The 22,154-nt window shown below is 57.9% G+C and overlaps 1 protein-coding gene across 7 annotated transcripts; it reads right to left on the reverse strand.

Moving 5' to 3' along the window:
* Positions 1-5,496: 5,496 nt before the first annotated feature.
* On the reverse strand, positions 5,497-14,077 carry MEIS3 (Meis homeobox 3). 7 transcript variants are annotated; one of them, XM_088027185.1, is made up of 12 exons: positions 14,066-14,077; positions 12,108-12,289; positions 11,758-11,917; positions 11,612-11,662; positions 10,596-10,646; positions 10,265-10,363; positions 7,835-7,946; positions 7,501-7,649; positions 6,607-6,683; positions 6,344-6,402; positions 6,153-6,236; positions 5,497-5,546 (listed from the first exon to the last, which is right to left on the reverse strand). In XM_088027185.1, exons 1-12 carry the CDS (start codon positions 14,075-14,077, stop codon positions 5,497-5,499), a joined length of 1,086 nt encoding a protein of 361 aa, XP_087883311.1. The 7 variants fall into 7 exon arrangements, with proteins under 7 accessions (XP_087883311.1, XP_027943884.1, XP_087883313.1 ...); XM_028088083.2 differs by having other exon boundaries at positions 10,265-10,414; XM_088027187.1 differs by lacking the exon at positions 10,596-10,646.
* Between the last annotated feature and the right edge of the window lie 8,077 nt (positions 14,078-22,154).

Consider the following 22,154-nt stretch of genomic DNA (forward strand, 5'->3'; position numbering starts at 1 on the left):
AATTAGCATCTCAATAAACCGGTTACAAACAAAACCGCCTTGCATGGCTCCCCAGCGCCCTCTGGAGGGAGCCCAGGCTCATTGCCTGCCCCACATTCACGGGCACCCGAGCTGAAATGACCCAGAGTCGCGCTGTCCTGGAAACAGAGCTCCCAAGAGCCTACAAAGCTACACGCAGAGAGACACCGCCGTGGACTCGTTCAAGGAGGCCCCCAGTTATAAAGATGACCCGCTTTGCCACACAATCCCCCCCAGACTCAGGTAGCGACGCCCAGAATCTCATAATCGCAAACACACGGGCTGGACGGAGGCACGATGTGACAGACGCAGCTGGGGACACGCGGGCGCCGGGCGGACAGGCTCAGCCGCGAACACGCTCCGCGCCAACCGCCCCCCACCCCCAGCCCGCCCGGCCCCGCCAACCGGCCCCGCAGACCCGGCGGGGACCCCACCTCCCCGGGCCGGAACCCGGGGCGGCCGCTGCTTCCTCACCCCAGGAAACGGGGGAGGTATTTTTAGTTACAATTAACCTCCCGCCAATTTCCCTCCTCCCCGGTGGCACATCCAATTGGTTTAATTAGAGAGGATTCAGCGAGAGGCATTTCCAGTCACCGAGCAGGCGGGGGGGGAGGGGGGAGGGGAGCTGCCCCTCCCCCACTCGCCCGTGTCCCGGGTTCCCCCATCCCCCCCAACAGGCAGCGCCCGCAGGAATGCGCCGGCCTCCCCCCACACACCCCCCGCAGCCGACCTCGGCCCTCCCCCACCTGCCCTCAAAGGAGCGCCGGGAAGTCCTTGCTGCTCTCTATCCCTCATCCACCCCACTTCAGTCCTGCGGAGTTTGCGGGAGATAAACACGAATCCTAGTAACCAAAATCATAGCTAACACAGAGAACAGTTCATGTTAGGCCCTTTCAAAATCAGACTCAGAATTCTATTTTTTTTTTTTAAATAAAAGGGCGCACGGGCGGAGTGGTTGGCACGCGGGCTTCAGAGGTGCCAGGCTGCCGGTCTGAATGCAGATCCACACTCTCCAGCTGTGTGGCCCTGGGCGGGCTCAAGTTCGCCTCTCTGGCCCTCGGTTTCCTCATCTGGGAAATGGGGACAGCCATCGCACTTCCTTAGTGGTAAGGGTGTACCAGGTGGGCAGGTACGGAGCTCCTAGAACGGAACCTGGCCCCCAGAACGCAGCAGGTAACTCCCACTCCCGAGCCGCTCTACCATTTACAACCTCCTGTCACCTCGCAGTATAAACCATGTGCTCATTTGCTCAGCCCTTTGTGGGGGTCCCCCACACTAGGACGCCAGCTCCTGAGGACAGGGGTCTTTGCCTTGCTCACGGCTGAGCCCGGAGAGCAGAGTGCGGACCCTGGAGACACCTGTGGCCTGAGTGAATGAGGCTCAGCTGCCCCGTTTCCTCTGCCCTCCACCTACTGTCCCCTGGGCACCTGCTGCGCGCCAGGTGCTGGCAGGGCTGAGGTTCAAGCCACTAAGGAAACAGGCGAATTAGTGACCGAGAGAATTCCAGGGAGGGGATGTTAGGAGGAAAAGGGATGGGGTAATAGAGGAGCGGCAGTCAGAAGGGGGGTGCTTTGGTTGGGCTGCTCCTGCATCTTTGCCGAGGGGACTCTGAGCTGGGGAAGGTGATCCAGGGCAAAGGGAGCAGCCAGGACGGAGGCGCAGAAGGAAGACTGAGCTATTTGCCACAAACAAGGGTCCAAACCCAAGCAACTTACAGTTTGCACTGAGCTCCACGGCGTCTTGGGAACAAAACGGCAGAATCGACAGACCCTGGAGTTGGCAGCAGCTGAAGCTCCCACCAGGGAAATTTGATCCACGTGCACTTCGTTGGGGAGGGTAAAGGCCTCTGTGGGTCACAGGCCTAACAGGGCCTCAGTTTCCGTGTTTGCATTATGAAGGTCCAGAGGCTGCTGTATCTTAGAAGGTGCGTATGAGAGGGGAGCCTGGGTGGCGCAGTCGGTGGAGCCTCAGACTCTTGATTTGGCTCAGGTCAGGATCTCAGGGTCGTCAGATCCAGGACCCAGAGCCAGTGCAGGCACGCGGCGGAGTCTGCTTATGCCTCTCCCTCTCCCTCTGCCCCGCCCCTGGCCCGCCCCTAACCCCACCCTCGCGCGCATGCTCTCTTTCTCTCAATAAAATCTTAAAAAAAACGAAGGTGAGTATGTCAGTGAGTGGTGTTTGGAGGTGGGCTTTGAGGGTCTCATGTGTCCAAGCGCGGGTCTGCTCAGTCCAAATGAGTATCACGGAGCTGGTAGGGAGCAAAGCGGGGATTTGAACCCCGGCATGTTGGGCTGGAGTCTGGGTTCATGACCTCTCTGCTGGGCAGCCTGCTGGTCTGTTGGCCACACATGAATGTTTCCAAGGACAGCCCTGGGTAGCTGTGTTTGTGTCCCTTGGGACAGATGAAGAAGGTCATCTGCGAGCCACAGTGTGGGAGATTGATGCAGAAGTGGCCATTTTTCTTCATCCCTCCCCGTGTCCCCATCTCTTGTGCTGTGAGTTTGCAGCTCCCCATCCCCACCCTGTAAGGGGTGGAGTCTATGTCTCCTCCCTTGAATCTGGGCTGGCCTTGAGATTTGTGGCCAAGAGAATGCAGTGGAGATAACCAGGTCAGACCTGAGCTGGGGCCTCAGGAGGCTACAGATACACAGCAGAACCCTGTTGAAGTCACAAGAACTGCCCAGCAGAGCCTAGTAGATTAGCCCATAGAAATTTAGCCCATAGAATTATTAGTCCTAGTATTTTAGCCCATAGAATAATGAGCTAAAAAATAGTTGGCGTTTGAACCACAAAGCTTTGGAGTGGCTTGTTACACAGCAATAGCTAATTGATATAGAGTGCCTGAGGACAGTGGGAATTAAGAGTACCAATTATTGGGAAAGCTGGGTGGCTCAGTCGGGAAAGCGGCCACCTTCGGCTCAGGTCATGATCCCTGGGTCCTGGGATCTAACCCCACATCATGCTCCCTGCTCAGCGGGAAGCCTGCTTCTCCCTCTGCCCACTCCCCCTGCTTGTGCTCTCGCTCTCTGTTTCTCTCTCTCTCTCTCTGACAAATAAATAAGTAAAATCTTTTAAAAAAGAGTGTCAATTATTATAGTTGGTGATTCATGAGCTTCAAATTGATGAGAATTTGAATCTCGAAAGAGACACAAGAACTCAGATTGGTGCCTTTTTGTTTTTAAGACTTTATCATTAAAAAAAAAAAAAAGTAGAAGACTTCCATGAAGGGAGGTAGGGGAGAGAAGGGGTGGGGAGTGGGCTGGGAGGACGAGGGGGCCTCTTCCAAATGTCGGATCCGGCTGACCCCCCTTCCCTGACCTCCCCAGCTCAGCGCCAGTCCCTTCTCTGGCCTGGAGGCGGGGGACCCCCAGCCACCATCTTCTGAAGACCCAGGCCCGGGATCTCAGCTTGGGTTTCAGGCAGAAGTGAGGGCAGAAGCGGGGCGCAGGGTCTGGGGGCCTTGTCTTTGTCCTTGAGAGACCCTCGAGCGGGCGCTCAGGTCCCCATGTCCCAGTGGGGCCCCAGGGAGGTAGGCATTGCGTTGGGGGCCTTAGGAGGTGGGGTCCTGAAGTCAGGGGGCCAGGTGGGGACCGGAACCAGGTGTGAGCCTGGTGGTCACAGTCCAGAGGCTGGGGTCTGTGGAGAGGGGACGAGAGGCCAAGTCAGGAAGTGGGGAGGGGTCTGGCCCCACATCAGCCCCATAGTGAGAGGAATGCAGAGGGAGGGAGGGAAGCAGAATAGAAACAGAGGTGGCAGAGAGAGAGATGAGGTCCTCTGACACTCAGACCAGGCCATGCCTGTCCTTGGTTGGTCAGGCCAGAGCTGACACCCCCACCGACCTGCCAGGCCCCGGACAAACATGTCCATCTCTCCTTCCTAGGCTCCATGTCTAAGCTCTCCTAGGTCTCCATTCCCATCTCCCAGGCTTTCTGTTGGCCCCAAGCTCATTACTCACTCATGCAGCCTGCTGGCGCCAGCCCAGCCCAGTCCTCCTTCCCCCTCTTCGGTGTGAAGGCAGTGGTTATGGCGGCGGGTGGCTGTCTCATAGCCATGAGTTTGCTAACTGCACTGGGCCTTTGCATATGCTATTTCCCTCCTTTCCTGCCTCACTCCTTCCATTCTCCTGGTCTCAGCTCCCAAGTCCCCTCTTCCAGGAAGTCTTCCCTGAATGCCCCCAGCCTGGGTCTGATGCCCACTCTGGGCTCCTCCATGTCCTGGGTTCCCTCATCCCAGCCCTGCTCACTTTGGATCATCACTCTCTGAAGACAAGTCCGTCTCCCCTGCTGGACAGTGAGACCCGTGAGGGCAAGGCTGGGCTGTCGTGGTCACTGCTATGTCCCAAGTACCAGCCAGCACAGGGCCAGGCACAGAAGTGCTCAGGGAATGTGCATTAAATGAATGAAGGAATGAAGAGGTGCTAAACTAAAGACTGCATCTAGAGGGCACTAGAAAGGCACAGAAGAGTTTTAATCCAGAGAGAGTCAAGATCTGATTTGTGTTGTAGAAATTCCAGGCAGCCTCTCAACCCTGGGTCTTTGCACATGCTATTCCCTCTGCTTTTCTGAGCTGAGTGAACCTGCACAAGTGAACTCTTCTTTCTGAGCATCAATTTTCTCATCTGTAACATGAAAATAATAATTTCTCCCTTTTGGGGTTTTTATGAAGACTAAGTGAGAAGATGCTCTAAAGTCTTAAGACATGGGAGAGTAAAAGAATGTACCCTACTCCCTTGCCCCCCACTTCTACCCAGTGAACTCCTATTCATCCTTCAATGCCCTACTCAGAAGTCACTTCCTCTATGAAGTCTTTCCTGATATCTCAGAGATAGGTGCTGTCTCTCTCCTCTGAGCAAGCTGTGTTTTATTGTTTCAGCCGTTGCTCTGGACTGTCATTCTTTGCTGGTGTCCACTTCCTCAAAAGCCCAAATCTTCTCAAGAGCAGGACCCTATGTGAGGCTGCTCAATATGCTGGAGATGTATGAATGGGTAGGTGTGTGGATGAATGGGTTTGTAGGTGGGTGGGTGAGTGTATGGAGGTGGACATATGAGTGGGGTGATGTATTTTCTGATGGATGACAGGTAGTAAGTGGATGCACGGATGGATCATGGGTAGGTAGGTAGGTGAGTGAATGCGTGGATAAGTGGATGGATGTGTGGGTGGGTGGATCAGGGTGGAGGTGGATGGGTGAATGGGTAGGTGGGTAGATAGGTGAATGGATAGTGAGTGGACATTTGTTTGGATGGATAGTAGGTAGGTTGATGATTGATGGATGGATAAATACACAGACGGATGAAGGAGCAGATGGATGGATGAATCATCTCCCCACTAAGCCCTGGAGAACCCTCAGTTCAGGGACCCATGCTGACCCTGCTCTGGGTAAGCCCAATATTGGAATCTGGAGGTCTTACCAAGGTTTGAGAGCCGAACAACCCCCAACCCAGTACCCCCAGACATTGGACACTCACACTTGTCCTGAATCTATAGATAATGCCACTCTCCTTCTAAGTTCAAACTCATTCCCATCGACCCTGGAAGACAAAAGAGTAAGGTTGTGGGTCTTCACCAGACATCCCCATATGCCCCTAAATCCCTCCCACCTGCTCCTTCCCCAGGGGATCCCTCTATCAGGACAGACTGTGTCATCATTTAAGAAAGTACTAGTCCTGGGATGCCCGGGTGGCTCAGTCGGTTGAGCCTCTGAGTCTTGGTTTCAGCTCAGATCCTGAGATTGAGCCCTGAGTTGTGCTCTACGCTCAGCACAGGGTCTGTTTGTTCCTCTCCCTCTCCTGCTCCACCCCTACCCCACCTCCACCCCGCTCGCGCTCGCACGCGCATATGTATATATGTGTGTGTCTGTGTGTGTGTTGCGCTCTCTCTCAAATAAAGTAAATAAGTAAATAAAATCTAAAAAAAAAAAAAGGTACTAGTCCTTTAAGGAAAAGTAGAACCTTCCAAAGGATGGGCAGGGCCTGGAAGAAGCACCAGGAAATCTGCAATTGCCTCTCCAGCTCCACTGTTATGCAAATGAATTACTGCATTATTCATGAACTTAATCCCAGAAGGTGGGACATCTCCATTGAGAGAAGGGGCCTGGTGTGTTGGGGGCATGGCTTAGTTAAGGGGCGGGGACTTACCTGGAGGCCTGACAGTCATGTGCGGCTGAGCTTCCGTGAAGCCCCCCATTGGCTGACCCTCTGGGCTGAAGGCTGCACTCTGCCCTGGGAGGGAGGTTGAGGGGTGCAGGCTGAGCCCCAGGATATGCTGGTCCCAGCTTTGATACTCCCCAGGGAACATTAGGCCCTCTCTCCCCACCTTCTCCCTGTACCTGTGCGGTTGGATTGATCGATCATTGGTTGCACGATGCGTCTCCGGGCGTTAATGAACCTGGGAGGGGGTTATGGAAACCGAGCAGGGTGTAAAGAGGGAGTAGGAGAGAGGCAGAAACGAACACACGGAGACACAGCTGGAGAAGACGGGGAGAGGAGAGGCTCCCAGGGGCTGCGGGGCCTCCTTCAGCACCGCGGACAGCGCCTGGCCTCCCACCCCGGCCTGGCCCACGGACCCGCACAAGCCTCCTGGGTCACTCACCAGTTGTTGACTTGCAGGATGGTGAGCCCCGTGTCCTGCGCCAGCTGTTTCTTCTGCTCCTCCGAGGGGTATGGGTGCTGTGGTCACCAGCAAGAGTCACCCTGCCTGCCCAGCGGCCATCTGGTCCCCAAGGCCTGGCCCCATGAGGATGGTGAACCCAGGCTGGGGCAGGGCCGGGAGGAGCCAGCTCTTCGGAGCTGCTCCAGGCTCCCCCAGGGCCCAGTGGAGGGAAGCGGAGCCAAGCTTCGGGCAATTATGCCTGTGGACGCCCCCGCCTCTTCCAGCAATTAGAGGCTAATTGGCCAGCTCTCATTAGGGAGACTGAAGCTCAGGGTGGGGGCTCCAACACCAGAAAGGAGGCAAAGCCCAGCACGGGGCCCTGTCTGAGTCTCTGTCAGGGTCCCACTGCATGTCTTTCTCTGTCCCGCTCTCCGTCCCTCTGTGACTTAGCCTCTCCCTCTCTTCCTGTCTGTATTTTCCCGGCTCCCTCCACGAGGCAGCATGCTGCACTGGATAAGGCCAAACTGCCTGCATCTGAACCCACCTCTGGCTAGGAGACCTCTGGGCTCCTCACCTGCAAAATGGAGCTCCTCACAGCCCCATCCTCATAGGCTCTGTTTGGTGATGATTGACGGGGGGGGGGGGCGGATGTGAATGGGTGGTGCGTTGGGGGCAGGACTGAGTGAGTTCAGAGCCCTAGCGGCACCTGGCACGCAGTTAGCACTCACAGATGCTTGCTCTTGTTAACCTCCTCCCCTTGAGGTTCGCCCTCAGTATCTCCCCCATGCCTCAGTCTCCCATCACTGGGTCTCTCTCAGGGCCTCATTCTCTGTGTGGCCATCCTTCTCCTTCTCTCTCTATGCCCACCCTGCACCCGGGCCCCAGGGCTCTCACCGAGAGGTGCTGGAACAGCCAGGCTCTCATGATATTGGTAGCCACCTTGGGGAAGATGCCCCTCTTCTTATTCCGCCGCCGCTCCTGGTCCAGCTCCTCGTCCTCTCCCCCGGAACTGGGAGAGGCCACGCTTGTGTCTAGTCCGTCTCCTGAGGGAGGACAGGCATGCTGTGCTTGTGGGCAGTGAGCGGGGGGACCAGAGGGACCCAGAACCCTCACCCAAGAGACCACTCCACACCCCTGTCATCCTTGCGCCTCTGGAAGTCCTACTTGCTGTCTAACTTCAATCCTCAGACAACTCCCACATTTCCCCTCCACCTCCCAGGCATCTTACCTTGGTCACTGGAGTTGTCCCCACTCTGGGAGGCTAGGCCCCCACTGGATGGACCCGGGGTCCCCAAACGTACAGACCCGCTGTCCTCATGGTCTCTAATCCATGTATTATTCTAGAAAACAAGAGCTAGAGGTCAGTGCCAAGGCTTGGGTGCTCTATAGCCCAGTGGCTGAGACCATGGACTCTGGAGCTGGGACACCTGAGTGTAAAGCCTGTCCCTGCCTCTTTCCTGGCTGTGTCACCTTGGGCGAGTTGCTTCAATTCTCTGTGCCTTTGTTTCCTCAACTGGAAAACAGGACAACTCTCCCTACCTCACAGAGAGTGGAGAACTCAGTCAGTTCATTCACATAAAGACACATAGCAATCGCCCCATAAAGATGAGCTTATACAGATCCATGAGAGCTTATCTGAAATCCTTGGGGAGTAGCAGTGTTTCAGAATTCAGAACTTTCCACATTTTAATTTTTTTAAATTTATTTTTAAAAGTAATCTCCAACTCACAACCCCAAGATCAAGAGTTGCACGCTCTACCACCTGAGCCAGCCGGGTGCCCCTTAGAACTCTTCACATGTGTAGACTGTAAATCTGTGCACACACTGTGTATTTCATAACACCCCCAGCAGGGTCTGGGGCTTAACCTCCTCATCAAACTCATTAACATTTCTGCAGCAAGATGGATGAATATTTAACTAAGTGGAATAAATAAAGTCTATAAATAGCCTCTCATTAGTTCAGGTCAGACTTTGCTGCCAAATGAGTTTGCACTAAACTTACGGGGGATAAAAACAACTTTCAGTTTTCAGCGATGGGGAGGGAGGTGTCTCTGAATTGCAGATCGGGGGAGTTCAGGCTGTGCTTTCTTTATGCAGACTCCGACACACTTTGAAGAACTGGACAATGCCTTGGATCCGCCCTCGGCCCCAGTTCTGTGTCCTGGGAGGCTGACCTACCTGTACACACTTCATCAACACCCTTTGTCATTCAGTTTAAGGTTCAGCTCAATTGTTGGGAGGCAGACCGGGTGGGTTCAGCTCTTGTTGAACCCCAGGGTGCCCCACCTGCCCTATTGATTACCCTCAACCCTGCCTGTTGCTTTGTAAGCAACCCCCCCCCCCCCGCCATGGCCCATTGCGGGTACATCATCTATCCTGCAGGGGCCGGGCTGGAGATGCCAAAGCTGAGAAGGTTTCTCCAGGTGTGGTATGTCTGTGTGGAATTGTGTGTTTGATTGCATGATGGACAGGCGAGTGAATTGTGGACTCATCAGTCCGAAGGCTTTTGAGCTTGGCTGTAAGGGTCGCCTCTGGCTCTTCTAGCGCTGGGTCTGATGGGACGCTGTGGGTGAGCATCCACAGCGGTGTGCCCAAAGCTGTCTTGAGATTGCGGTGTGGCACAGCTCAGTGTGCTCACGCCTGTGTCCCTCTCTGAGATGGCCAGGTGGCTGTATGTGACCATCACGAGGCCACAGTGTTCTAAGTTTGTGTCTGTTGTTCCAGGGCTGGGTTGTCTTCTTTGTGAGATGGTGTGTGTGGTTACCACGCCGGTGGCTTTGTGCCTACACCGGGCTGGACGACTGCCATGGGTGTGTATCAGAGGCTGCGTGAAAATGTGGAATACGGCGATGCCTCTGAGTGGGGCTCTTGCTGTGCATGTGCAGATTGTGCGTTGTCGGGGAGAGGGTCCTCGAGGCCCGTCTGTGACTGCTGTGCGCAGCCGGCCCGAGTCTGTGTCGGGGTACGGCCCTGTGCCTGTATCTGGGGCGGGTGTGGCCACCTTGCGGTGGTGGCCCGGGTCAGGCTCCGCGCGGCTGTTATGTGACTGTCAACAAAACGAGTCCATCTGCACCTGGGGCTAGGGGCTGCGGCGCGGCACGGGCTGTGGGCACCTGCTCCGGTCCGGCTGTCACGTGGCGAGGGTGGCTCATGTCTGAGTGTGCACAGGCCCTGTGCTCGTGCAGCTCTGGGTCTAAGTGCGGCGCTGTCCGAGTCTGTGTGGCAGGATCTGGGCCGTTTGGCTCCGTCTCCACCCGTGTGACTGTTGTGTGGCTGGGCATGCTCTAGAAGTGCGGGTCTCGGACAGGCTGTGCGGCGCACGACGTTGCTCAGCGGCTGGGACGTGTGTGTTTGAGTAGGGTGGTATACGCTCTCATCTAGCGGCGAGGGCGAACGGCTGTAACTGAGTTTGCGCGGCTGTGTCTGGCGCTCTGTGGGTGTGGCTGAGTCGACACGTGTGTGCGTGTGTGCGCATGCGCTGCCATCCCGCTGTGTCCCGGTCTGCGCAGCCGCCGCGTCGTTGGCACATGCCCAGGGGTCAGGCGTGGCCGGCTGAGGTAGCGGGGTGTGTGTGCGCGCGCCCTCACGCTGTAGCCCGGCCGTGTCTGCTCACGGATTTGGTTGCGGGGTGATGCCTGGTGCCCCTTCCCCGGCCCACCTGATCCGGGAGGCTGGGGCAGGAGGCCGGGTAGTCCTCGAGGTCCTCCCTGCAGCTGCCATCCCGATCCTCGATGACCAGGTCGATGGGCATCTTTCCCTTGAGGCAGGTGATGTAGCGGTGACAGAAGTTGTCGCACAGGTCGTGGACCTGAGGGGGCACCGGGGTACTGGGGGGGCCACCCGGGGGCCAGGGCTGGGGTGTACAGGGATGGGGGCAGCATTCTGCTCCAACTCCAGTGGGCAGAGGGCCTGAAGGAGGGGTGGAAGGGGTGAGAAGGGGAGGGGTGGGGGGGCAAGCAAGGGTGTGAGGGGAAGTGAGAAGCACTCACCTTCTCCAGCTCCAGCAGGTGGAAGCGGAGCACCTGAATGGCCTGTATCATCTGAAAATGGAGACAGGAAGAGACAGAGCAGGGGACAGAGGGAGGGATGGAGGGAGAGGAAGAGGGAGGGAAAGAGAGAGAAAGAGGGAGATGGACAGGAGGAGGAGGAGGAAGAGAAAGGAGAGAAAAGGAGAGAGAGGAACAGAACGAGTAAGACAGAATGACAAAGACAGAGGACAGGCAGAGAGGGACAGAACCACAGGGGCAGAGAGCAACAGGGAACAGAGACAGAGTCCCAGAATTAAGGGAAGATGGAATGTCAGAGAGTCAGAGACAGAGAAAGAGAAGCAAGAGGTGGAAGAGACAGGAAAGGATCCATTGCAGGAGGAGTGAATGAAGGTCTGCTATGATAAAAATACTCCATTCTTTGCCTGCTTGCCCCGTGCTCCATTTCCCACCCTCTGACTCTAAACTACATTTCCCAGAGTCCTTTGCCAAAAGGGTCAGCCAATAGGAAGCCCTGGCGGGAGCTGGAAAACAAAAGAAAGGGAGAAGCCAGGGTATTTTTCCTTCCCTCTCCCCCTCCTCTCTCCTTTGTGCTTTGTCCCTGCACTCATCTTGGCGTGGGCTCTGCTGTCCTGGCTGATAGAACAGCTAATGCCTATTGAGTTCTGTGCCAGGCACTGTTCTAAGTGCTTGACTCTTGTTAGCTCATTATATTCTCACAACAGTCCTATGAGATAGGAATTGTTCCTAGCTACAGATGAGGAAACCGAGGCACAGGGAGATTCAGCTACTTGTCCTGGTCCACAGAACTAGTGAGTGGCAGAGATCGGATTTGAACTCAGGCCATCAGTCCCCATTCTCAAACTCTAGGCTATACTCATTGCAAATGGGCATCAATTATCACTGTTTGATCAAGTGGGTCAGGTGACCTCTGCTCCCACAACCAACCCCAGGGCTGTGGAGGGTGGGACAGGAGACCCCTGCGGAGGAAGGAGCACTGGGGAGGGCGCAGGTCTCACCAGATTGTCCAGCTCCGGGTTGGAGGAGAAGAGGGGCCTCTCAGAGCGGACCTGGGAGGAAGAGAGAGACCAGGGAGGGGGCGCCCTGTCTCCAGCCCACCCCCCCTCGCTGGCTCTCCTGGCACACAGCAGATGGGGGTGCCCACCTGCTTGGCAAAGGCAGCGATGTCCTCGTTGAAGGAATCAGAGGAGCATACATCACCACCTGGAGGTGTGCCCAGCCCAGCCCCGGCCCCATCCCGGGGCGAGCACGTGGCCAATTCACATTTCTCAAAGACCAGGGCCAGCAGTGGGAAGAGCGGGTGTCTGGGGGAAGCAGGAGAGAACGTTCATGAGGGAAAGCAGGGGACGTGTGGAGTATGGAGCACCTAGGAGAGGGACAGAAGACCCAAGGGAAGAGATGGAGAGATGAAGACAGAGCAAGAGCGTCAGAGAGACAGAGAAAGGGGCCCGAATCCCAAGACCCCACGGAGCCTTCAGTCGTGTCCCCACTCACCCGTAGATCTCATCCTTCTCCCTCCTCAGGCCATCACTGTCCAAGCCCGGGGGCTGGGGCTGGGGAGGCTGGTGGGGGCCATAGGGCCCGGGGGCTCTCGGTGTCGAGGGCACTGCCTCCGAGAAGCCAGCCAGGGCTGCGGTGCTGTCCACGATGCCTGGGTAGTGGGGCAGCTCATCATACTGGGGGGAGGCAAGAGGGGGAGAGCCCCAGGGAGGCATCAGGAAACCTCCCTACCCTGGCACCCAGGAGATGCCCCTCCCTGCCCCCCAGAACCAGCCCTTTCATTCCCCGTGTCTGAGCCCTGCCACCTTTAGACCGCGGACATCCCATGGAGCTCTCTGGGCGGGTCTGACAGCCCTGTCCCACGGTCTTCTCTTATACCCCTGGCCTGTGAAAAATGTTCCATCAGAGATTCTTGATGTGTGGGCAGAAGGGTCCAGAGGAGACAGACTGACCCAGGTCTCAGGTGTGAGGATCAAGGTGGGGGTCAAGGATCAGCTGATGGTAACTCCCAGCTCCTCCCAGAGCAAGGAGGGGAGGGAGGGAGGGGAGAGAGCCATGGAGAGATTCAGATAGAGACTAGGAGCAAGATACAAGAGAGAGACAGAGGGTAGGAAAGAGAGGGCTGGAGGAGAGAAGATACAGGAGAGAGAGAAAGATGCTCGCTCGTGGACACTTCCCATAAAAGCAGCGCATCATTTATGCATAAATGTACGTCTACACTGTCCCCCCCTTCAATTTCATCCCACAGTTGTCAAATGTGTACATCTGACTGTACATATTTAACAACTTGTCACACCCCACTCACCATGGGAATCCACCCCTCCACACACACATATACACAAACACAGAGCCAAACACCAGACACAGCAATGAAGGAATGAGCCGGTGAATGAATGAATGAGGCATTTAGCGCCCGTGTGAATGAATGAATGAGGCATGTAGCACAGCGCCTGGCACACATTCCATACACACTTGTTGAACCGAAGTGGAACCCCGTACAACCGCACAGCCCACTTGTGTGATCAGCCCCAAAGCGAACCACTGTCATCACAAAAGCATGCACACTGGGGAAGCCCGAGGGGCCTTAAACCACCCAGGCTAAACCCTCTCCCTGGGCTTGAGGAAACAGGCTCAAAGAAACCAAGAGACTCAAACAGAAGGATGCAGGCATTCCCACCATGGGCCGTGGGCCCCTGCCCCAGGCGGCTGTGCACCGAGGGCTCTGTGTGTGTATGTCCCTCTCTCCGTCTCTTTCTCTTCCTCCTCTCCTAACTTCTCCTGAGCCCCAAAGTTGAATCCAACTGTTCCCTGCGGTTCCTCGCACATCCTAAGATGTGCAATGGGGTCCTCACAGCCTGCCATGTTCCCACACCCCTGCACCCCCAAAGGTGTATACTCACCTCCTCGCCTGATCTCTGATCTCCCCATCCCCAGGACCATAGAAGAGAGAATCCCTCGGCCCAGCCTGGTGAGATCCCCCCTCCCCTCCCAGGACTGTCCCCACCCCTAACCCTCAGGAGGACTTGGAACAAAAGTAGACCGGGGAGGAGGACTGGGGAGGGCAGAAGAGGAAGGAGGGGGTAGGAGAAAGGATCTGAGATGGAGCAGGAGACCCAGGGGTGGAGGGAGGGGGAGACCCGGAGCAGAGACAGGGGAGACCCGGGGATCGAGAGAGGAGGAGACCCAGGGGTGGAGGGAGGGGGAGACCCGGAGCAGAGACAGGGGAGACCTGGGGATCGAGAGAGGAGGAGACCCAGGGGTGGAGAGAGGGGGAGACCCGGAGCAGAGACAGGAGAGGCCGGGGGCAGAGTGGGGAGGCAGAGAAAGAGATGGAGGAGGGGGCGGGACGGGCCGACGGGGGCCGGGGCGCCGGAGCGGGGCGGGGAGGCGGGCGACGGAGGGACGGGGTGCGCGGCCGGGCTGGGGCACGGGGTGCCCGCCCTCAGACCTACCCTCCGGGCCATGGGCTGATGCCGGCGGCAGCTCCCGGGTCCCTCCAGGGCCTGGCCGGCGGGGCGGGCGCAGCCCGGGGCAGCGGCCCCCGACGGGCCGCGGTGCGGACGCCAGGGGGTGGGGCAGGAGACCGGGGGCCCGACCCCCCCACCCCCGCCGCCGTCAGTGGCCGGCGCCGGGCAGCCCGGAGGTTGCGTGCATGGACCCCCGGCGCCCTCCCCCCGCGGGGGTCAGGGCGAGGGGCTCATGCCGGCGGGGGCGGGGGTGAGCGGGGGGGACGGGCCCCCGGTCCTTCCCCCCCCCCGGGGTCCCGGGAGGATCGGGGCGGCCCGAGGACGATGGACCGGGAGACTGGGGAGACCGGGGGTAGGGGGAGACTGGGAGGGGGCGCGGGCGAGGGGTCGGGGGCGCGGGCGGGGGCGGCGGGGGGCTCCCCGCGCGGGGTCCCGGCGGCGGCGGGCCGGACGGCTGCCGGCGGCTGGGTGGTTCGGTGTCTCCCCGCCTCCCCGTCTCTCCCGGTCTCTCCCGGTCTCTCCCTCTCTCTGTGGTCACATCCGGAAGTTCCACATCGAGATGCTTAACCCACTGTCCGCCGGTGGCTGGGCCGCGGGCGGGGCGGGCGGGGCGGGCGGGGAGGCCGGGGCGGCCGGCCCCTCCCCCTCCCCTCCCCCTTCTCCCCCCCCTTCCCCCCGCCGCCGCCCTAGGGGCGGCCTTTGTGTCGGGGTCTCCCCGGGTCCCCACCCCGGCTGCCTCTGTCCGCGCCGCCCTCTCCCCGCACCCGGCCCAGGCCTCCTCAGCCTCCCGCCCGGCGGCCGCCACAGGTCTCTGTCCGCCCGGCCCGCCCCCGCTCCCCGGCTCCGCGGCTGCCGAGCCTCCTGCTCCCTTTCTCTCCATGTCCTTCCCTCTTTGTCTCTCTCTCTCTCTTTGTCTCTGTCTGTCTGTCTGTCTCTAGGAGACAAACGAGCAGACAGAGGAGAGAATTGGAGGCTGGAAGTAACCAAATCCCATATTTTCATTTCTGTTCTTCCTCTGGGCCCCCTAACTTCCCTCCCCTGGGAGCCAAGGATGCTCATGTGCCTGTGTCTGAAGCCATCTGTGTGTGTGTGTGTGTGTGTGTGTGTGTCTCGTTGTGGGGCAATGCATGGGGATGTGCGCGTGTTTGCAGGGTTGTAGCTGTCTCTGAATATGGTGAGTACTGAGACTGTGTCTGCCTGAGTTTGCACACACGAATCCGGACCTCGGATGTCAGTGTCAGTCCATGTATGGTGTGTGTGGGAGGGCCGTGTGTGCATACGCATGGGTGGTTGCACCGGTGTGCAGGCCTGGAGGTGTCCCTCTGTCCCTCTGCCCCATTTTGACCCCTGCCTTTCACAGGGGTCTCCCCTGCCCTCAGTTTGGGCAGTTTCTGGAATCTGCAAGGTTGAGGGTAAATCATGTACCTACCTGCTCGCATATCTGTCGGGGAGCTGGTCTGCGGTTTTTATCTGGTTCCTGGAGGATCTGGGACCCAGACAGACTTTGCAACTGGTGTTCCGATGAGACATAGGAGGGTTCTGCAACAAAAGTTAATACTGAGCTCTGACTGTGTGTGGGGCGGTGTCCTGGAGACGTATCAGGGAGAAAAGACAAACTTCCTGGCCTCCTGGCATTCACGTTCTACTGGGGATGGTTGGGGAGAGAGCAGACCGGTAAGTAAGTGTGTAAGTGTAAAATAATGCCTGGAGATGACAAGTGCTCTGAAGCAAAACAGAACAAGGACAGAGGAGTTGATATAAGCTGGACAGGGAAGGCCCTCAGAGGAGGTGACATCTGAGCAGAGACCTGAAGAAGGCAAGGGAGGGAGCCATGTGGACTCCTGAGCGAAGATCCCTGGAGGCAGAACAGCAGGTGCAAAGGCCCTGGGGCAGGAATGTGCCTGGTGTGTTGGAGAAACAGTGAGGAGGTCAGGAGGGCAACCGGAGAGGGCAGGAGAGGGCAGGTAGGAGGAGAGAGAGAGACCTGGGATTCATCTTCTCACTGGCTTTTTCTACATTGGGGGTCTGTATCCTCTGGTGTCCTCAAATTCCTGAGGGGATGTGCTAATGCCTGTCAGGAGGCCCGTGAACTCTCGGAAATTGCAAATGGTGGGCTTGGTGCCTGTGTGCTCCTTTCCCGGGAAATGGCCCCTTGTTTTCATCCTATTGTCATAAAGGGATACCGGACCCCCAAAAGTTACCCAACCATCACTCCTGAGAGACTGTGCCAAAGAGAAATGAGACAGAGATCTAGATGGAAGGGGGGCAGGGACAGAGATCCAGAAAGAGGGGGACAGAGGTGGGGGGCAGAGATCCAGAGGGGGAGGGACAGAGATCCAGAAAGCAAGGGACAGAGATGGGGGGGCACTGAGAGAGGGGCGGAGGCAGGACACCCACCCCTGCTGGGCTTGCTAAGGTTATTTTTATGACCCTCATAAACAGCTCTGCTCCACGGCAATCTGCTTCTCCATCCTCCCATCTTGTGGAAGCTAAACAAAACCACCCAGGGCAGGGGTGAGACAGCTGGAGCTAAAGCAGGAGGGATTGGGGTTAGGACAGCAGCAGGACTTCCCGGTGGGAGAGGGCTAGTGAGCAGGGGGCTGTGAGGAGGGTAAGGACGGGACGATGGCCCTGGTGCCCCTCACTCCGGGGTAGGTCCCCTCCTCCCCCACCCCAGGCCCAGCTTCATCCCAGAAGCCTCCCACCTCTGGCTCTGGCTGTCACTCTCTCCCACACCCTCTCTCTGTCTCACACGGGACCTCTGACCCTGTCTGCCCTGCCTCAACCACCAGCCCTCCAGCCTGGCCATCTCTGGGTGTCCTCCAAGAACCCGGCCCCTCGGCCCCTCCTCTCTCTCAGCCTCTGTCTCCCCACGGGCTGGATGGGCGATGGGCTTGAGGGGGAGGAGGAGGGAAAATGGTTAAAGCAGAGAGTGCCAGGACCCTGGGGGCCTTGGCTGACTCTGGGGGCCCCCGTGCTAGTGGGCACGGCCCTCTCCGGAGCAACTGTCCCTCGGGTGATGCTGGCCCTTTAAGGAAGGCGGAAGGGAAGGGAAGGGGGCCCGGGAGAGCCTTTAATCACTGCCACACACCCCGCCCCCCAGATAGGGGTTTTGGAGCAGAAAATTAATTTAAATCACTTTTTAATTAAAGATGCAAAGCTCTTCTGTCTGCCCCCCTCCACGTCCACTGCCTTCAACTGAGGTTCAGGGTGGGAGGGCCAGGGGTGTGGGCACCCAGGCTCGCCTTAACATCTTGGGGGGTATGCTGAGGTCCCCTCCCCAAGCTGACTCTGAGGACAAGAAGTGTGGGGGGTGCGTGGACAGAGGGAGAGAGGCGACCCTGTCTTCCCGGGGGTGGGGCGTCCTAGTGAGGCCAGTGAAGGGGTGTGACTGGGGAACCAGGCAAAAACAGCGCTGGAAAGAGACAGGAAGGGGGAACAGACTGAGTTACAGATGGGGGGGAGAGGGAGACAGAGACAGAGACAAGAGTCATCTCTGCCATTGCTCTGAGTTCAGAGGACACTCCAGCCCCCCAAACAAGGAGGAGGGCCTCTGACTCTTGGGCATAAATTTTTTAATTTTTTATTTTTTTTTTAAGATTTTATTTATTTATTTGACGGAGAGAGACACAGCGAGAGAGGGAACCCAAGCAGGGGGAGCGGGAGAGGGAGAAGCAGGCTTCCCGCGGAGCAGGGAGCCCGATGCGGGGCTCGATCCCAGGACCCTGGGATCATGACCTGAGCTGAAGGCAGACGCTTAACAACGGAGCCACCCAGGCGCCCCGGGCATAAATCTTTTTAATTAAAGAGAGGAGGGAGATGTTGGCCAGGGGAAACTAGGAGTGTCTGGAAAACTGATGGAGGGAGGGGAAGGGAGGAGGTCTGCAATTTTCTCACTGCCCCGCCCCCCCAGCCTGTCTGTCTGTATCACACACGCACACACACGCACACACACACACACGCACATGCCTGCACGCGCACCCCAGTCTCCCATCTTTCTCTCCGACCTCAGGCCTCTGCCAAGCTGTCTCCCTTATGTGGTCCTTGGACTCTCTGGACGCTTGTGTCCCAGGGGAGGGAGCAGGTGGGGGCCAGGCCTGGATCCCGGCAGGTGGGGCTGGGGTGGGGGCCCACACTTGCTGACCCTGGTGTGGCCGCATCTCTGAGGGTGGTGTTTGGACCCCTGGGCACAGGTACTGGGGAGTGTGCACGTCTGTCTTTCTCTCTGGGCGTGTGCGGCTCAGCATGGACACAGACCCCCCAGGGGAGCCCCGAGCCCGGGAGGGGGTCTCATCCTCTAGCTCTGCCCCATCAAGTCGTCCATGAGTAGACCTGGCGGACCTCCAGGTCCCCCCAACACAGGTTCCCCCCACTTGGCCGCCAACCTCTCGGTGGCCTGGGAGGACCTTCTCCCTCAGTTCAGTCCTCTCTGGGGCTTTGCTCACCAGGTGGCTGTGATTCGCAGGGACCCCCAGCCATCCCCACCATCAGCTCGCAGTGGATGGAGTGAGCAAGGAGCTGCTGGGGGGGGGGCCGCGCGGTCTTCTGTCATGGTCCTAAAGCTCTCTGCCTCACTTTCCCCTCTGGCAACAGCTCGGGGTTTGTCTCTCCATCTCTCTCCCTCCTTCCCCATCCTCGGCTCTCCGCAAGGATCTGTATCTTTGCTCAGGGGTGGGGATGAAGAGACCCTAAAAGAGGGTCCTCTGTGTCTCTGTTTCTGTCTTGGGTGTGTGTCCATCTGTCTGTCTCACCTGTCTCTCCCTCCATCTTGTCATCTGCCTCTGTGTCTCCTTTTCTCCGGATGGTCTCTCTGTCTCCCCCTCCCCCTAGCTCATCTCTGTCTCTGGGGACTGCTCTCTCTCGGTCTTTGTGCTCCCCCCCCCTTTTCCTCTCCTTCTGAGCCCCCTGCCCCGTGGCCCTGGGTCTCTCCCTCGCCCCCCACCCCTGCCCAGGCCCTTCACAGAGGCATCGCCTGAATCCCCAGGGCCTCCCCTGCCTGGCTTCAGGAGAGGGAAACATTTATCTTGGCGGGAGCGGGGTGGGGGGGAGAGGAAGCCCCCCCTCCCCGAGCCCCCCCCCCCCCCCCCCCCCCCCCCCGCCTCCCAGGCCCATCCATCACCAGAGCCGCGACTCCGGCGGCTCATTTGTCACTGCTGCCTGCCGCCCCACCAAGCGATCATACCATTAGCCATGGCTCAGCAGAGGCCACTGGGAGGACCGGCCTGACCCGGGCGGGGGAGGGGCGCTGGCCACGACCCCCACCCCCAGCCCCACTCCTGTCTTCCTGTCCCTTCCCTCCTTTTTCTTCCAATCGGCTTTCCTCCGCCAGCCTCGCTCCGCGCCTTAGTGTCTGCTTTCTGGGTCTCATCTCTGCTCTGCTCTTCCCCTCCCCCTCCCCCCCTTCTCCCTCTTCCCCTCCCCCTCCCTCTCCCTCCTCGCCTCCTCCCCCCTCCTCCTCTCCCTCTCCCTCCCTCTCTCCCTCTCGGACCACACGCCCCCCTCCCTGTCTTGAGTGTGTCTGTTTGTCCATTTGTCTGTCTCTTGTGCCTCTCTCTCCATCTTTTCCTTCCTGTCTCTGTCTCTCTTTGTCTGGATGATCTCTCTGTCTCTCCTCCTCACCCTCCCCTGTCTTGCGTCTCCCCGCGTCTCCCTCACCCCCACCTGGCCCTGCTGGGAGCGGGGGGGGGGGGGCTCTGTCTGCTCTCTGGTCCGCAGCTCCCTGGCACCGCATTAAGGGGCTGGAGGACCGCTTTGACCCTCTGGAACCATCTCTGCCCCATCTCTCCCTCTCTCTCCCATCTGCCTCAGCGCCGCATTTTAAAGTCTCCGGCCCCCCCCTCCCCATTTAATTTTCCGTCTCCTTTGGTCTTTGTCTCTGCTTTGTTCCGTGGCCCCCTCCTCTCTTCTGTTCCTCTTCCCCTCCAGCCCTGTGGTCCCTCCTCTCCTGACCCCAACTGCCCCTTTCAATCCATCATCCCTGACATTTCCTTCTCTCCACCCCCTGGGGAGAAAATTGCAGGCAGAGGGCAGGGGAGCAGAGAGGCCACCTGTGGGAGGGGGGCAAGAGAGCCAGGGCCTGGAGAGACACTGAGACCTGGGAAGCCCACCCCTTCTCTCCCCCAGCCTTGAGTGCTGGGAAGGTCTCCATGACTTCAGTCCTCGAGGGGACAGCGGGAAGCCCAGCAGCGGCCAGGAGCCAGCCCTTCCTTGTTCCCTGGAGGGACAGCCGGGCCTCCCTTCTTGGTGCCCATGCATTTTCTCACTGGACGAGGAGAGGGTAGGGCTGTGTGGGCTGTGGGTGTCCCACTCATGTCCCTGTGACCCAACAGCAGCTCTCACACTGGCACCTTCACCCCCCAATGGATGCACTCTCTGGCTGAGGCAGGAAGTGCTGGGAGCCAAGCCCTGGAAGAAGGCCTCCTCCTCAGCAGCCCAGAGTTAGTGGATAAACACCCCAATTTCCTCACCCGGAGGCTGGGCACCCCAAAGGGGATTCTGCACCATCCCTGAGCGCTCCCAGCAGGGCTGAGACTCTGTTGCCCGCAGGGGGTGACCTGCTGATCAACACATCCTTAATGCTTTCCTTCCCTCCACTGTCTCCTGGAATCACCTCCCAAATAAGCCACTTGCCTTCCATCCTTGCCTTGGGCTGGCTTCTGTGGAACGCAGCCTCACACGGTGGCCAAGCAGGAAGGCGGTGGATAGGCACAGAGAGTGGGCAAGGGGAGGAGAGACCCCTGTGAATCTTGTCTGTCCACGTGGCTAGGCTATGGTGGCGCCCAGCTTGGATGTTGCTTGTGAAGGTGTTTTTCAGATGAGATTAATATTTAAATCAGTTGACTCTAAGTAAAGCAGATAATCCTCCAAAAAGTGGGTGGGCCTCACCCAATCAGTTGAAGGCCTTTAGAGAAAAAGACCGACGTCCCCCGAGAAGACGGGAAATCTACTTCCAGACTGCCTTTCAGCTTAAGAAGCCGCATCACCGCTTCCCTGGGCCTCCAGCCTGCTGGCCTGCCCTGCAGACTTTGAACTCACCAGCCCTCACAGTCACATGAACCAATTCTTTTTTTTTTTTTTTTAAGATTTTATGTATTTGAGAGAGAGAATGAGAGAGAGAGAGAGAGCGCATGAGAGGGGGTAGGGTCCGAGGGAGAAGCAGACTCCCCGCTGAGCAGGGAGCCCGATGCGGGACTCGATCCCGGGACCCCGGGATCATGACCTGAGCCGAAGGCAGTCGCTTAACCGACTGAGCCACCCAGGCGCCCCGAACCAATTCTTTAAAATAAATCTATCTATGGATCCGTCTTTCCATCCTATCAGTTCCATTTCTCTGCAGAGGCCTCACTAATACACCTCCCAAGCCTACGAGCATGTGAGCATGTGAGACACAGCAAAGAAATGAAAAAGAACATAAGGGTTCAAGACGTGGGGTATATTCATGCACTGGACTATTATTTATCCATAAGAAGGAATGAAGTATGGATACCTGCTGCCACATGGATGGACGATGGCTAAGTGAAAGAAGCCAGACATAACAGGCCACATATTGTAGGATTCCGTGTATATGAAATGTCCAGAATAGGCAAATCCATAGACACAGGGCGCTGATTAGTCGCTGCCAGGGTTGGGGGAAGGGAAGTGGGGGGGGTGACCGCTAATGGGTATGGGGTCTCCCTTTGGGGCGATGGAAAAGTTCTGGAACCAGATAGTGCTGATGGTTACACAGCATCGTGGATGCACTAAAATGGCACCGAATCACGCACTTGAAAATGGTTAAAACGATACATTTTACGTTATGTGTATTTTATCACAATCAAAAAGAAAGACGTTCAAGGGGCTGCCTGGATGGCTCAGTCGGCTGGGCGTCCGACTCTTGATTTCCGCGCGGGTCCCGATCTCGGGGTCGTGGCATGGAGCCCAGAGTTGGGCTCTGCGCTGGGTGTGGAGCCTGCTTGGGATTCCCTCTCTCTCTCTCTCTCTCTCTCTCCCCCCCCCTCTGCCCCTCCCCCCTCTGTAATTAAAAGACAGAAAGGGGTTCAAGATGTAGAGATACCCAGAAACTAAGAGACAAGAG

Source organism: Eumetopias jubatus, unplaced genomic scaffold, assembly GCF_037043125.1.
Source record: "Eumetopias jubatus isolate StellerSeaLion01/CBP00866 unplaced genomic scaffold, mEumJub1_p1.0 scaffold_10, whole genome shotgun sequence".
Classification (NCBI taxonomy): Eukaryota; Metazoa; Chordata; class Mammalia; order Carnivora; family Otariidae; genus Eumetopias; species Eumetopias jubatus.

What these genes read in the sequence shown, in the direction of transcription:
- MEIS3 (XM_028088083.2), bottom strand. An exon ending in TCGCTGCCTTTGCCAAGCAG is followed by an intron (nt 11,663 to 11,757) that starts GTGGGCACCCCC and finishes TCTTCCTCCCAG; the next exon opens with GTCCGCTCTGAGAGGCCCCT. An exon ending in GCCCCAGCCTCCCGGATCAG is followed by an intron (nt 7,947 to 10,264) that starts GTGGGCCGGGGA and finishes CTTGTTTTCTAG; the next exon opens with AATAATACATGGATTAGAGA.